This window comes from Vicia villosa, unplaced genomic scaffold (assembly GCF_029867415.1).
Source record: "Vicia villosa cultivar HV-30 ecotype Madison, WI unplaced genomic scaffold, Vvil1.0 ctg.000598F_1_1_3, whole genome shotgun sequence".
Classification (NCBI taxonomy): Eukaryota; Viridiplantae; Streptophyta; class Magnoliopsida; order Fabales; family Fabaceae; genus Vicia; species Vicia villosa.
This window is the reverse complement of record NW_026705273.1, coordinates 2,651-17,582: the sequence shown is the minus strand read 5'-3', so window position 1 is coordinate 17,582 and position 14,932 is coordinate 2,651. Positions and strand designations below refer to the sequence as shown.

At 34.6% G+C, this 14,932-nt stretch overlaps 2 protein-coding genes and 2 long non-coding RNA genes across 5 annotated transcripts; 3 read left to right on the top strand and 1 right to left on the bottom strand.

The window, feature by feature from the left end:
- Positions 1-448: 448 nt before the first annotated feature.
- LOC131629696 (protein NRT1/ PTR FAMILY 5.7-like) lies at positions 449-6,557 on the top strand. Its single transcript, XM_058900479.1, has 5 exons — positions 449-620; positions 706-923; positions 1,002-1,484; positions 5,824-5,885; positions 6,017-6,557. Exons 1-5 carry the CDS (start codon positions 464-466, stop codon positions 6,555-6,557), a joined length of 1,461 nt encoding a protein of 486 aa, XP_058756462.1. The 5' UTR covers positions 449-463.
- LOC131629698 (uncharacterized) lies at positions 1,891-4,140 on the top strand. Of its 2 annotated transcripts, XR_009292077.1 has the most exons (7): positions 1,891-2,126; positions 2,226-2,472; positions 2,578-2,661; positions 3,319-3,390; positions 3,476-3,708; positions 3,842-3,887; positions 4,013-4,140. It is a non-coding gene; the product is annotated as an uncharacterized LOC131629698 (long non-coding RNA). The 2 variants fall into 2 exon arrangements; XR_009292076.1 differs by having other exon boundaries at positions 3,319-3,708.
- On the top strand, positions 4,289-5,188 carry LOC131629699 (uncharacterized). Its single transcript, XR_009292078.1, has 3 exons — positions 4,289-4,350; positions 4,656-4,710; positions 5,056-5,188. It is a non-coding gene; the product is annotated as an uncharacterized LOC131629699 (long non-coding RNA).
- Positions 6,558-7,202: 645 nt separating the features above from the next.
- LOC131629695 (uncharacterized) lies at positions 7,203-10,960 on the bottom strand. Its single transcript, XM_058900478.1, has 2 exons — positions 9,602-10,960; positions 7,203-7,304 (listed from the first exon to the last, which is right to left on the bottom strand). The coding sequence occupies exons 1-2, from the start codon at positions 10,958-10,960 to the stop codon at positions 7,203-7,205; spliced, it is 1,461 nt and encodes a 486-aa protein (XP_058756461.1).
- Positions 10,961-14,932: the final 3,972 nt, after the last annotated feature.

Sequence of the window (14,932 nt, the reverse complement as noted above, 5' to 3'; positions counted from 1 at the left end):
GTTTGATTCTTCGGATTAAGGTTGGAAAATTGTAGCGTATTTACCACATGTATTTCTACATGAGAGTGAGTGATTTTGACTAGAGTTCATGCATTTAAGTTATTTCAATACCCCCAATGGTACGAGAAAGAGATAGTACATGTACATGTGCTTAAAAGTATCTGATTCAATCTGTTAGAACAACATCGACTTTCATTTACTATCACACACACAACACAAACACATCCATTCTTTTTATAGCGTGAAACTCTGCACATGCTTATGTTCCTATAATATCATTTCAATCTATTTCATGGTTGATACTTGATATCAAAATATTCTTCAAAAATGTAAATATATAATTAGAAAAATATAAATGCATTGAAAAAAATGTCACTTATGAGACACGTTTATTCCTTTCTCGATATATCATAACAATCCCATCAACAACCTCTCTACCTTGTTTCACTTTCCATTTGTAAATATGGATCAGGAAATAGAGAAGAGAAATAAGCAAAGTTCAAGAAAAGAAGAAGAAAGTGAACAAGAGAAATTTGTTTATGATGGTTCTGTGGATTATAAAGGCAAAGTTCCTGTTCGTGCTTCAACTGGTGTTTGGATTGCATCTCTCTTTGTCCTCAGTAATAACATCTACTTGTATATACATTCATTATTTTTTGTAGATGTTTGTAACAATTTTATAAGTTTTCATGATATATGGTGCAGCAATTGAATTTAGTGAAAGAGTGAGCTTTTTTGGAATAGCAGCAAATCTGATATCATATCTTACTAAGGTGATGCATGAAGATCTGGAAACAGCAGCAAAGAATGTAAACTATTGGACAGGAACAACAACCTTAATGCCTCTTATTGGTGGATTTCTTGCTGATGCTTACACTGGTCGGTTTCCTATGGTCTTGTTTTCTTCCCTTGTTTACCTCATGGTAATTCTTTTTTTCTTTTTTTTAAATTTATGATAGCTTTTAATTTTTATAATTTTCTAACTGCGAAACTAAAATCAGGGGTTAAGCCTATTGACAATGTCTCAATACATTCCAAGTTTAAAGCCATGCAACACAAAAACATGTCTTCAACCAAGAAAGCTTCATCAAGTAGTTTTCTTTCTTTCACTTTACTGTATCTCCTTGGGTACTGGAGGACACAAACCATGTTTAGAAAGCTTCGGAGCCGATCAGTTTGACGAAAATCACATTGAAGAAAGGAAGAAGAAGATGTCTTTCTTCAATTGGTGGAGCTTTGCCTTGTGTTTTGCAATGCTACTTGGTGCAACTATGATTGTTTATGTTCAGGATTTTTTTAGCTGGGGAGCTGCTTGTCTTATTTTAACAATTCTAATGGCTCTATGTAATATAGCTTTCTATGTTGGGAAGCCTTTTTATAGGTATAGAAGGCCAGAAGGAAACACTTTAAAACCAATTTTAGAGGTCCTAGTTGCAGCTATAAGGAAAAGGAAATTAACTTGTCCTTCAAATCCGGATTTGTTCACTACTACAATTTTGACCTACGGCCACGCTAAAATTTTCCACAGCTCAGAAACTGTGGCTACATATATGATTTGGCCATAGTTATCAAAGCGTAGAATTATGTTATAAAATATTGAATCCGGAGTATGAAACTGTGGCCTTTACTTCAATTGTCACGGTTATAGAACTGCGGATATTTTAAGGCTCAAAGAAAAACCGCGGCCTTATAATTTTGACTAAAAATTGTGGACAAGTCCAAAAATTTAGTGCCCGCCATGTTTTCCCTCTTTTTTTTTTTAAGTTTCCCTCTCATTAATTATTTTTTTTCTAATTTATTTTAAATTAAAAAAACAACATTGAAAATGTAAATACAATAGGTCCCTCGTTCTAACCTAATTTTTTCTCTTCTCTTCCTGAATTGCCGCCGAAGAAGAACAACACCAATCTGCATCACCATTCACTAAACCTACCTCACTCTAAAACTATTATCATTCATTCAACAACACCTCTCTCCTCTCCTTTTTCTCTTCTCTGTTTGTTCGGATCCAACTCGAGGAAAGAAACAAATTGGGGGTTAGGGTTTGCACTTTTCAGAAAATTTTCAAAATCGAATTTCCATCGCAATGGCTTCCACAAAGAAAATCACTCTCAAGAGTTCTGATGGTGAGTCATTGGAGGTTGACAAAGTTGTGGCTTTGGAATTCTCAATTCTAATTTTTTTCCTTTTCGAATTTTTCAATCCGCTGTAACGGAATGGTCCAGCGACCTCATCGCCTTCATCTCAGAATGGAGGATATATTGGCGAGGGCGAAGTACGCGGTGGTGGAGAATGAGGATTACGGTAGCCTCATGTGTGAGCAATTTGGCACCGGGGAGCAGCCGGAGGAGCTGCTGTTGTGCGACAAATGTGACAAAGGATTCCATATGAAATGTGTGAGGCCGATTGTTGTGAGGATTCCAATTGGTTCTTGGATTTGCCCTAAGTGTTCAGGGGTGAAGAAAGTGAAAAGTAAGTGATTCTCTTTGTCTTCAAAACATGATTATTTGATTGGGATTTTTTCTTAACGTGATTATGAATGTGGCATTGTTTTGATGATTGTTTAATGTGTTTCAGAGTTCACGCAAAGGAGAATACTTGATTTCTTCGGGCTTCCAAGGAATTTGCCTGATTTCAGAAGGAATAATTCTTCTTCTTGGGGTAATGTACTGTTAATTTCAGACATGTTTAATATCTACTTTATATTTTTTTATTGTTATTTATTAATCCGTTTGAGGATCATTTTTGTTAATGTGCTATGTGGATATTTGTTTTTCCATTTCGAATTGAGCTTCTCAATAGTTGCTTGCTTTTGTGAAAGTGATGTTGGTTGAATACTGTTATGCCATTGGAGCTTGACTTGTGAATTATAAATATTTTGAAGCTTGTTCTTTCAAATTTATTAGATATATGAATGAGTTTTTGTAATGATGTTTGGAGCTTGTTTTAATTTTTTGTGAACGAAGCATGCATGCGTAGTTGATGGAAATCCATTGTACCTCTTCATTTTAAAGGAAAATCTGTGACTTGTTTTTCGTTATTTCGCAAAGTAAATTCAGTTAGCCATGGACATGGAAAAACTCCAGTTTATCTCAATGTGTATGACATATGCTACAAGCTGACAGGAAAAGCAATTCCAACTCATAGATTGAAATTTTCATATCTACTTTAGAAATTAAGGCTTAAAAAAGTGAATTTAACTCAATCTTAATTACAATAATTTTTTATTATATTTATGGAGAGATACAATATTGTCTAAATTCATGTCATCCTTTTCAATTTTGAAGATATTGACACTACTGTTTAATGTTGGAGTAGGTTTATTGGTGGCATGAAAAATACAGACCAAGGAAGCCGAAGTATTTCAACCGTGTTCACTGCAAAAGTGAAGTTAAGTTTATTCTTTGAGTACTGTTTTTTTCTATTATAGGTTCAATGCAACAAAAATGTTGGAGTTGATAATAGAGTGGTGCAGAAACGAAGACCGACGCTGCGAGTTGATGCCATTGATCACGGTTCGTTGAGATGGAGAGGAGCTGATATTTTGGTTTTCAACACAGCTCATTGGTGGTCTCATTACAAAACCAAAGCTGGTAATTCTGGGTCTCATTGTTGCTACAGTCGATCCCGTTGTTGCTGCTACTGTAATTCTGGGTGAGCCAATGGACATCATGCAGTTATCTTTCTGTATAAATCCCTAATTTGCAGGTAATCAACTTTTATGACTGATTCTATCGATAAGAGTTAGAACTCTTACTCAACCGATTATATCGATATTGTTATGTTGGACACTCTCCGATGTAATGTGATACTTTAATTCAATTTTTTGTGGTATGAATAGAATGACAAAGTCCATATCATCCATTAGGTTGGCGAAATACGGAAAGGTTAGTTATCTAATTTCCAGATATAAAGCAAAGTATGCAATCTTTATAAACTCTTTGCTTTACTCCTTATTGCTCTCTAGATTGAAAGAGTACAGTTTCTGACATCACTTCATTACTACCAAAAGGAATTTTGCAGAATTAGGATGGGATGTAAGGGTAGCACAAAGCATCTATGGTGCTTTCAGCGGCATCGAGTATGTTAAAGCTCAAACAACGGGGTTCGTTCGTCCTGATCTATCAAATTTCACAGAATGGTCTACTTTAATCATAGATTTTTTTTCAATACATGTAAATTTTGTTGCTGAAGCTAGCATTTCGTGGTTCTTTCGAAAGATTTCAATCCTTATCATTTGTCTGTCCTGACATTAGAATCATCTATTGTGTTCACAGAATCACAGGATTAGCTCTCGAAGCTCTTAGTGGAGTGATTTCACTTGCATCTTCTGAAATCGATTAGAGTAAGGTAAAGTTCTGGATCTCTGTAATAGTTGCTTCACTACTTCCCTATTATAAAGCTCATATAGTTTAGTAATAATTTCATACACTAACCAGAAATTCATGCATAGAATTGTGTTATACGCAGTATGTTATGGGACAAATTATGGAATGTGAATTTGTAGTTAAACTCACTGGTGCTTTTGCTGTAATTAGCTGAATATCTATTTTAGCCTCTGCTTCACATACTTATATAGCTTTTAAATACTTCTTACCAACATACCTTTATATAGGAAATTATATTAATCTCTTATATTTGCCCCATATTGGCAGGTCAATATAGTAAAAACTGGTATAGTAAAGCTATTTGACAGCATCGAGAAATATGGTATGTGGAGCCTTTTGCTTTTAATTGGTCTGCTTTGGTTTAGTGGATGATGCTAAATTGGTAATTCTTTTTGGTTTTCTGTTTTTGTAGAATGTAGACCATAGTGGTTAATAGATCCAAATTTAACTGGCTTAAAGTAGGAATCCACTTCAGTAAATAAGTAACCTTTTAAAATAACCTCTAATGTTAATTTTTTTTAAAAGCAAAGTGTTTTCCTGATCCAGATTTGGATATTTTATGGGTAATATGTTTATCAGAAATATTCTATGATTTGTTCAATACCTATATGTTCTGTAAATTTTTGTATGAGGAAGAGGAATCATGATTTGAATTTTGTTTTTCCAGATATTTGTGGCTTCTAGATTGAATCTGCACTGTGTGGTTATTGGAGGTGGTCATATAGGGGTGGAATTTAGTGGTGAATTGAGTGATTTCATCACGAAAGTCTTTGCCACTCAAGTTTTAAACTACGTCTTCTGCATATCTAAAGTCATTGTCACTCAAGTTTTTATATTTAGTTTGGTTCAGGTTTATTAGATATATAATGTACTTAGTCAATCATATACTGATGCTATTGTCATTGATGTGTAGACAATAAAATAATTTGTATTCATAAAATTATAGTGATCAAATTTTAAACTCTTTAAAATTGGTGCAAGTGATTGTTGTTTTGGATTAATATAAGCCACTAAATTTATTTACATTAAATTTATATTAAACCGTGGCAAGATAAATGGTTTAGAAAGCATAACATATAACAACGGTTTTAAATATGTGGTCATAACCAAACCGTGGCTATATCTTGAACCAAAACTGTATCGTAAACGTTAAATTGAAACCGTGGCTTTACCATATAGCCACAGTTTTGCAGTCATGGCAAATACAAACCGCGGCCTTAATCAAGCTACCTAAACCGTGGCCTAAAAAAGCTACGGTTGTCAAAAAGGCGTGGTGTATACCAAAAAACCGTGGACTTTACTTTAGGCCACGGCCGCATACTCCACAATTGGATTTCCGTGGCCAAACCGTGGCCTCAGCGTTACGCCACGGTTATTTTGCATATAGCCTCGGTTTCTTGGGCGTGGCAGGAGACCTTTTTTTTTGTAGTGGTTGTATGAAGTTCCAAAGTCAGATAAGTCCCAAGGAAGGCTTCTTTCCAATACTAGCAATCTAAGGTGTGACTTATTTGAAATTATCAGCATACATAAACATATATAAGCGTGTCTGGTGTCTGACACATGTCATGTTAGTGTCTAATACAAATTTAAATGAATGAATAGGTTTCTTGACAAGGCTGCAATAATAGAAGAGTCACTGGAAATGAAAGAGGAATCAGCATACTTAGAAGAATTTCCATTGGCATAGCATTTTCAGTCATAGTTATGATTGTTGCAGCATTAGTAGAAGCTAAGAGACTTAGAATGCATGAACAAGAAAAGACAATGAAACTGAGTGTATTTTGGTTGGTACCTCAATATTTCCTTCATGGCTTGGGTGATGCATTTTGTCTGGTTGGTTTACAAGAGTATTTCTATGACCAAGTTCCTGACTCAATGAGAAGCTTAGGAATGGCTTTATATCTTAGTGTGATAGGAGTTGGAAGTTTCTTAAGCAGCTTTTTAATCACAATTGTGGATCATGTGACTGAAAAGAATGGAAAAAGTTGGTTTGGGAAGGATATAAATTCTAGTCGTTTGGATAAGTTTTATTGGATGTTGGCTATTATTAATGCTTTGAATTTGTGTGCCTATATTTACATAGCAAAGAGGTATACCTATAAGAGTGTACAAATGACAGGTGATGAAATTAATGGTTGTGAGAGTGATGGAATAGAGATGATGGTGTGATGAGTGCTACCTTAGTTGTATTGTCTCTCACATTAATATCATAATATAATATTATTACACATTTGGAATCATATTTTGACCTTTTTTTTTACATGTCACTTTTCTAGATCAATGACACAAATTTATCTTTTTTAAAAGATGCCATTTTGTATTCTAAAAGAGGAATAGGACTTATGGGTCAATTTTGCTTTAAACACTTGGCTTTCATTTTGGTCCATGAAAATTTTACCATATATCTCAATAATTATCCTCTCACCTCAATAATTATCCTCTCATTTCATTTTGATGACATTTAGTTAGCATGGATAGTTAAGAGAATTTTACTTATATCGGAAGTTTTGAAGAGAGATTGTCTGATCCACATAAAAATCTGAAAGCTTTACTAGTAAGTTGTTTTGTTCAATCCATTTTAAATGTTCTTCATTGGAGAACTTATACTTGAGTTATCTGATCCAGTAAATATAAGTCAATCAGTAGTCAATTTTCCTTCACCGGATGTCTTGAGTATAAGTTGTCTAGGAATGTTAATATGCATTCGTTATGCGGTATTTGTTTTTTGGTTTTGTAAAATTGTCTAATTTTTTTTATTAATGGTGCATAGTCGAGGACGTGACGATAGGGTTACTCCGCGTTGAGCTTTACAAGTCAAACGGACAAAAGATACACAACAAGAGCGTGAAGGTGCACCTGTGGAGCAACAATATCATTTTTAGGAGGGTCGTACGACACGTCTCTTCTAATACGATGCTGTTATACCCCAAAATTTATCCTATTACTTTAATATAGTGCCTTTATTTTAAAATTAATTTATGAGGGGTGTATACAAAAATGGGGTATTATTGGGCTTAACATTGTGAATGTTTAGCCCATTCTCTTGTAAACCATAAAAAAAGGAGATTTGAAAAAATCTTTCTCTAAAAAAGGTATTTAATTGGATAATATATTTTGAATTATGTTTTTGTCTAATTTATATATATATATATATATATATATATATATATATATATATATATATATATATATATATATATATATATATATATATATATATATATATATATATATATATATATATATATATATATATATATATATATATATATATATATATATATATATATATATATAAGAAATCACTTTGTATATACCATTATCGTTTTAAGTTATATCAAATATCATTTTACGTTTTTAATTTTTTATTATTAAACTACTTATACCATTAGTAGTTTTATAATTAATTGATTAACAATTTTAGTAGTAGAAAAATCTTTTTAATTAACCTAATTATATATTTCTTAAGACAATTAACTTTGGAGCATAGTTGACCGAAGTCAACCTCTTTTTATCACATAAATCGTTTTAATTTTTTTAATTAACAATTAATTGAATTTTTCTTATTACCTGTATGTTTAAAAAAAACACCAAAACACTTCTTCATATGCGCCACTTGGGGTGGCGCCAACTTCTATTTTTCTCTTTTAAGCCACCTTGGGTGGCGCATAGGTGTAGTATCTTTTTTTTATTTTTTATTTTCGTTTTTTTTTGTTTTAACATATATGTTTTGTTTAATTTTTTTTTTGATTTTTAAAATTGTGTTTATTTTAACATATTTATAAAATATATATGTTAAATTAGCGCAGATAAGATCAGTGAATCAGCTAACACGAGCGTTCATGGAAAACATTAATTCATTAATTAATTAAAAGGTACATTGAAAATAACCAACAAAAAAAACTAAAACATCTAAGAAATTACTACGGTTAAAACAATGGCATTGGGTCCATGCATCATTTGAATGCAATCAATGTCGTATTCCACGTTATCCCAGAAACTTATCGTTGCTCCAGTCACAGCATCGACCCTTGTTTTAAGCCTCTTGATGCTTCTTATTTGTTCGCCTGATTCGTACTCCCCCTATAAAAAAGTCATGAGAGTCCTCTTGAGTTGCTCGACGGAAGAGATATTCCAAAACATAACCGGCATGGGAGGTTTGACGGGAGAGAATATGACATGTCTGTTCCTTCTGCGATACTCCGATTCAGGTTCGATACGCCATGTTGATCTCCGGGGCGGCGGCTCTGTTGTCCGGTGACATCCATCTGGCCGAATGCGAGACATTGTTGTGTTTGTGTAATTGTTTGGTGTTTGGAGTTTGTGTTTCTGTGTATAAACTCAACCCTAGGAACCCCTAATTTATAATAGTAGTGGGTAGAAAAGGAGTATTGTTGCGTACTGTTTACAAGCATGCCTAACTTGTATGATAAATGAAGGCACACTGATCAATGCATGGCTTGATGGGACTAGACGAAAGCATGCGTATTTGACTGTCCAAAATACAGACTGAAAGTATGGGTTATGAAGACAATTTCACTACAAGACAAATACATAACTTGTTGATTTAATAAGAGAAAATACAAATACATGAGCGGTACAAATACATAAGCGGTACAAATACAAATACAAATACTTAAGAAGTACAAATACAAATACAAAATACAAATGACATACAACTAATTGTTGGTGGAGGCTGATCCACGGTTAGGACAGGTATTTTTATTGTGCCCGACTTCACGACATATGCCACACTTTCGTACCATTTTCTCATGATCCATCTCGGTTCTGATCCGGGTGCTGTTTGGTCGACCTCTTTTCTTTCTCCGCATGTTGTCAATATGCCAAACCACGTCCCCTTCATACGCAGGCCAATAATCCTCCTTTGCCATCACTTGAAATGCATTGTTGTACACTCCGAGCAAGGTTTCCGCCTTGTAAATGGGAGATAAAAGTGCTAACGGATCTTGATGCGCATACGAACATGATGCAATTACATGAGAGCATGGCATGCGAAAGGCTTGAAATTTTCCGCAATCGCACCACCCTTCGTCTGTAAGAACCCTGTATTGTTGTCTCGGAAGGCCCTCGTTATGGTCAATCGTTTCTTTAACACTGAAGGTCCGGTTGAATCGATCGAAAGATGTCACAATGTGGCTGTTGGCTTTGGCAGATTGCTCTTTCATGAATTTGACGCATGTTTCGCTGAATACTTGTCCGGATTCTAGAACTGCACTCCAACGCTCACCTCTTCTTGCGAAAAGAGAAGCCATCCTATAGTATGTTGCTTCCACCAAGGCAGTAATCGGAAGGTGTCTGATGCCCTTAAACACTCCGTTCATAGACTCCACAAGATTCGTTGTCATGTGCCCCCATCGCTTGCCGTTGTCGTATGATCTGGTCCATTTCTCTCTAGCAAAATTGTCTACCCATCTGCCTGCATCTGGATTTGCCACTACAATTTCATGTCGATAATATTGGAACGTCGGTTGATTCAATGCATATCTGGCATTGACAAGAGTCTTCCGAAGAGCCCTGTCCTTTATCTCTCGCATGAAATTTTGAGCAATGTGTCGAATATAGTAAACATGCGTTGAAGGAGGGTTTTGCCACCCGTTTGCTGGATTGTTGTACGCACTCTCGATGGAAGCATGTTTGTCTGAAATCAAACAGAGTTCAGGTTGGGGGGCAACGTGTGTCCGAAGATTTCTGAGAAAGAAACCCCAACCTCCAGCAGTTTCTCCTTCCACAAGAGCGAACGCAACAGGAAAAATGTTACTATTTCTGTCTTGTGCCACAGCCATCAACAAGGTGCCTTTATATTTTCCGTACAACCAAGTTCCATCTATTTGAAGAATTGGTTTGCAATATGCAAATCCTTGAACACATGGGCGGAAAGCCCAGAAAAGCCTGTGGAATATCACATTTCCTAGAAGGCACGTTCCGTCTGGAGATTGTGCCGGAAGGGTCTCTAAAATAGTAACGGTTCCAGGAGCATAAATTTGAAGCGCATATAAGAAACGTGGGAGTCGTTTGTACGAATCCTCCCAATTTCCATACACAATTTCGATCGCTTTGGTCTTCGCCAGCCACGCCTTTCTATAAGACGGAGTATAATTGTAAGTTGCAACGATATGAGAGATTATCGTTTTCACCTTTAACGATGGATCTTTGTCAACTAGGGGCAAGATTTCTTGACATATAATGTCATAACTTAGCTTACGGTGATCTTGTGAAACATTTGTGTTAACACACGTGTGATCTTGGGAAATATATCTTATCACCCATGAATCACTTCTCTTCCTGTATGATGCATGCAACCTGAATCCACAATCAGTGTTTCTACACTTAATTTTGTACCTCTCAACGTTGGCGCGATCAATTTTAAAATCAACATTGTTTGCCATATGAAATCTTTTTATGGCCATGATACATGCCTCCTTTGAACGAAATCTGTCTCCTTCTTTTAACCGTTGATCTGTTTGAGTATATGGATCATAGAAAATATCAGTCGATGGTTCGTCATCCCCATCAAAATTCAAGTTCCTCATGTGCGCTGTGTAACACCCCATTTCTACCCGGAAAATATATATAAATCAGAGTTTTTTAAAATTTCTCAATAAACAAATGAGGCGTCACATAATCAAAACAAAACAAATCAACTCGTCGCATACAGCGGATACATAGCACCTTTGAAACAGAATAACTTATTTTATTAAAACACAGCGGAATCACTTAAACAAGTATTAAATAAAATATCTTCAGTTAACTTATCATTTTGTTCAACCAAGATAACACAATTAAACAGCAACATCATGAATGACATAAATCGTTCCCCCCAGAGTGCTACGTATCAGAGCGACAACCGACTCGAGTAACGGCAACTAAATCTTCATACTTGAATACCTGCACGTTACCAATATAAAGGCAACGGCGAAACAAGAGAAAAGGGTGAGATATCAAATCATATAAGTGGGCGTATGATAAATTTCATGCTAGGATTCAGACATATAAAATCATCACATCGCAAATATCAATAACTACTATACACACCATACTTCTACAGTTCATTAGTCTCACATACTTTTCATCACACAACAAGTCATAATCATGTAAATAGTATCATCCAATAAATTTCACATAATCAAGTATGCACAAAATTCAATAGTATAATACTCAAAAGATTCAATACTATTATCCCAAATATATACACAATCCATCATTATCACATATTCACACATTTAACCAATTATGTATCAAAACATCACCAATTTCAATTATCACATCTCATGTACACATAACAATCACATAAATGCATATATTCAAACATCACATAACCTCAATGTGACTCAATGCAAGACATGTGACTCTATGCATGTGGTACCCAATGTGGACCCAAAGTTCCACCGCTTCCGATTCATATAGAATCTAGCCACGCTTCAGATCCGGACAAGATCAAAGCCACCAAATGTAAACATATAGTTTACCGCTTTCCGAATTCACTCTAGAATCCAAGCCGCTTCCGATCCGGACAAGATCAAAGCTACTACACATGTTTCCAATTAAGGATCAACGTAATCTACGTCTATTTCCATTCAAGGATCACTGTCTAATACCATGTGACCCCACAGTTTCACCGCTTCCACAATAAAGCCGACTATGCTATGAATGAATGTACAATTAACAACAATATATGCAATTAAGATTATCTCTTCAATCTTAACTTACCGCATACCACAATAATCCAACTCTATGAATTATCCACCAATTGTACACGATATTCACAACACATAGATATTATTCACACATAAAAGGCCAAGTAATCCATTACGATTCACAAAATATAATTAACACTAGTAACCATACTATCTCATGTTAATTCTCATTTTGCCAATTATATATGAACATACACTTTTAACATCAAGCAATTAATCATTAAAATTAATGCTATCCAACTACCCACAGAGAATCAATATCAAAACAACATCATTGTCATATCAATATATATTTCTCAACATACATATTCAAGTCAAAACACAATTTTAGATAAATTCTCAAAATATCGTAATTTACCGACAAACTGAATAGTTGATCTAATTCCAAATTATATTCCAATCAATTAAATACATTGAAATTAATTCTACTATTAATTTAATCAACCACTTAATAATCACACTATATTAATTTAATTCACTTCTATTTCTACTCCATTTCCAATTTCTAGAATTCTATTGCTCAAGACCATTTTTATTGAAAAGAATATCGCGCTAGCTTTCTAACGCTTCGAACGGGGACTCGAACGGAGTTACGGTTTAAAAGATATGAATTGTTAAAGTTCTAATGAAAAAGAAAACACCGACACTATACACTGACAACTCTAAACATGTCAAAATTACTCAAAACAAACAAAAGTATGACTCTTAATAACCCAAAACAACTCTGACAACTTATTGTCAACTCTAACAACTATATTGACAACTCTATTGACAACTCTAACAACTCTATTGACAATTTTATTAAATTATTATAATTTATTTATAAAGAATATTTAAATCAAACACAATTTCGATCGATTCGTAAAATATCACAATTTCAATAAAAGAACACCACCACGTTAATCTACTAATTAAACTTAGCTACCACGTAAATTTTCGTCAAATTCCGGACAACTAATTATACTGTTTAATTCGGCTATTTCGGTCAAACGAGACTATGTATTCTACTGTTTCTAATTATATAAATCATTACATAAATTATGATGATATCCATCATAATATGTCATTACATAACAAAATAAAAGTCCGCTGCTTCATGGATGTTTCATTTTTTTCCCATTATATTCTTATATGTATATGTTAAGTAACAATGTGGAGTAATGAAACCAAACAGCATGTGCATATGAAAATGAAAGAACAATAACTACAGCACATGCATGTCGCCTGTCAAAGTTACAGAACACAAAGATAGCACATACATGCCGCCTCTCATGGTTAGTTTCGGACAACACTATGTATTTCCAGCATGAAAAAAAAGCAATTTCACCAATTCAATCACAGCAAATCAATAGTCTAAAATCCCTAATTTCCTTTACTCGAACAACCACAACAACAACAATTAAAGCTAGCATTTCACTACATGTTATTCATGGTAGATCCTTTATTTTTCAACAACAATTAACACAAGTAATGCAATAAATCTACACACCCAATTCCCCACATACACAGTTTCATAAGCCCCATTATAGAAAGAGAATCTCACCCTTACCTTATCAATGGAAGCAACTCAATGGGTCTCTATTTGCATCTTCAATTTGGCACCATGGATGAAAATCCCTAAGCTTCTTCTTCTTCTCCATAGTCTTGCCTCTTTCTCCTCTATTCTTGTTTCTTCATTATGACAACTCCCCTCTTTCCAAATCTCTAAAACCCTAATATAAAACCAATTGGGCTTAATGTTTAAACTTTCTCTTTATTTAATATCCTCCAAAGTCAGTCTAGGCCCAATAAAATATATAACTCAAATAATCAATTATATCACCTTTAATAATATTCCATTAATATAATAATTCTAACTTATAAATAATATTATTCTTAATATTATTTCCAACTATCCGACTTCAATTTGTATAATTCCAAATACGCCCTTAAATAACACCGACAATCCAAATTTGACTAAATCAAATGTTTAAATCCTTCAATAATTTAATTAAATTCGGGGTGTTACACGCTGGAGGCATATGCACTTGATCTGGTGGTACAACAACTTCCGGTTCGTCTTCACTTTCCTCGTTGACCAAGTTGTCAACTTCTATTTCTGGTGCTTCTTCTTCTTCATCTACAACGTCGACCTCTGCTTGCTCGTCTTCAAGTGCATCAATGACTTGTGACTCAACCATTTGTGTGGGTTGAACTTCTGGTAGAGTAACATACAGTTCTATGTAGTCGTAACCAGAATACTCATGATTGGCGAACATATTCTGCATGTCTTCATCATCTTTGATCTCAACTTGGATAAACTTGACCGGGTTGTCCCCACGAAGAAATCGATATTGGTAAAAAAAAATTGGGATACACCACCCATTGCAAGCTTCGTCTCTAATCTCTCTTTGAAGTAACTGAAATTTGCTTTTCTGCTTAAACAAAATCGTGTAACCTCAGTGTTTCTAAACAGAAAACCAACTTCTTCGTCGTCATATGTCTCGCCAAAAACACGAGCGTTGATAATATATTGTGGAGGGGCCATTGTTGTGTTTGTAGTTAGATGTGTGATGAGATGTGTAATGAGATGTGTAATGAGTTGTGTTATTTTTCACATTAGAGGCTTCCTTTATGTAGACACAGCCATTCAGAGTTGTACGTACTGTACAATCACATGCGTATAAAGTTGATGGAAAATGAATGCCTGTATCATCACAGACGTGCTGAGTTGATTTGAGGTATGCATGCCACTGCTGCACAGTCGACTTGACCAGACACAACCATACTGAGTTGTGCATACTGTACAATCACATGCGTATAAAGTTGATGGAAAATGGATGCCTGTAT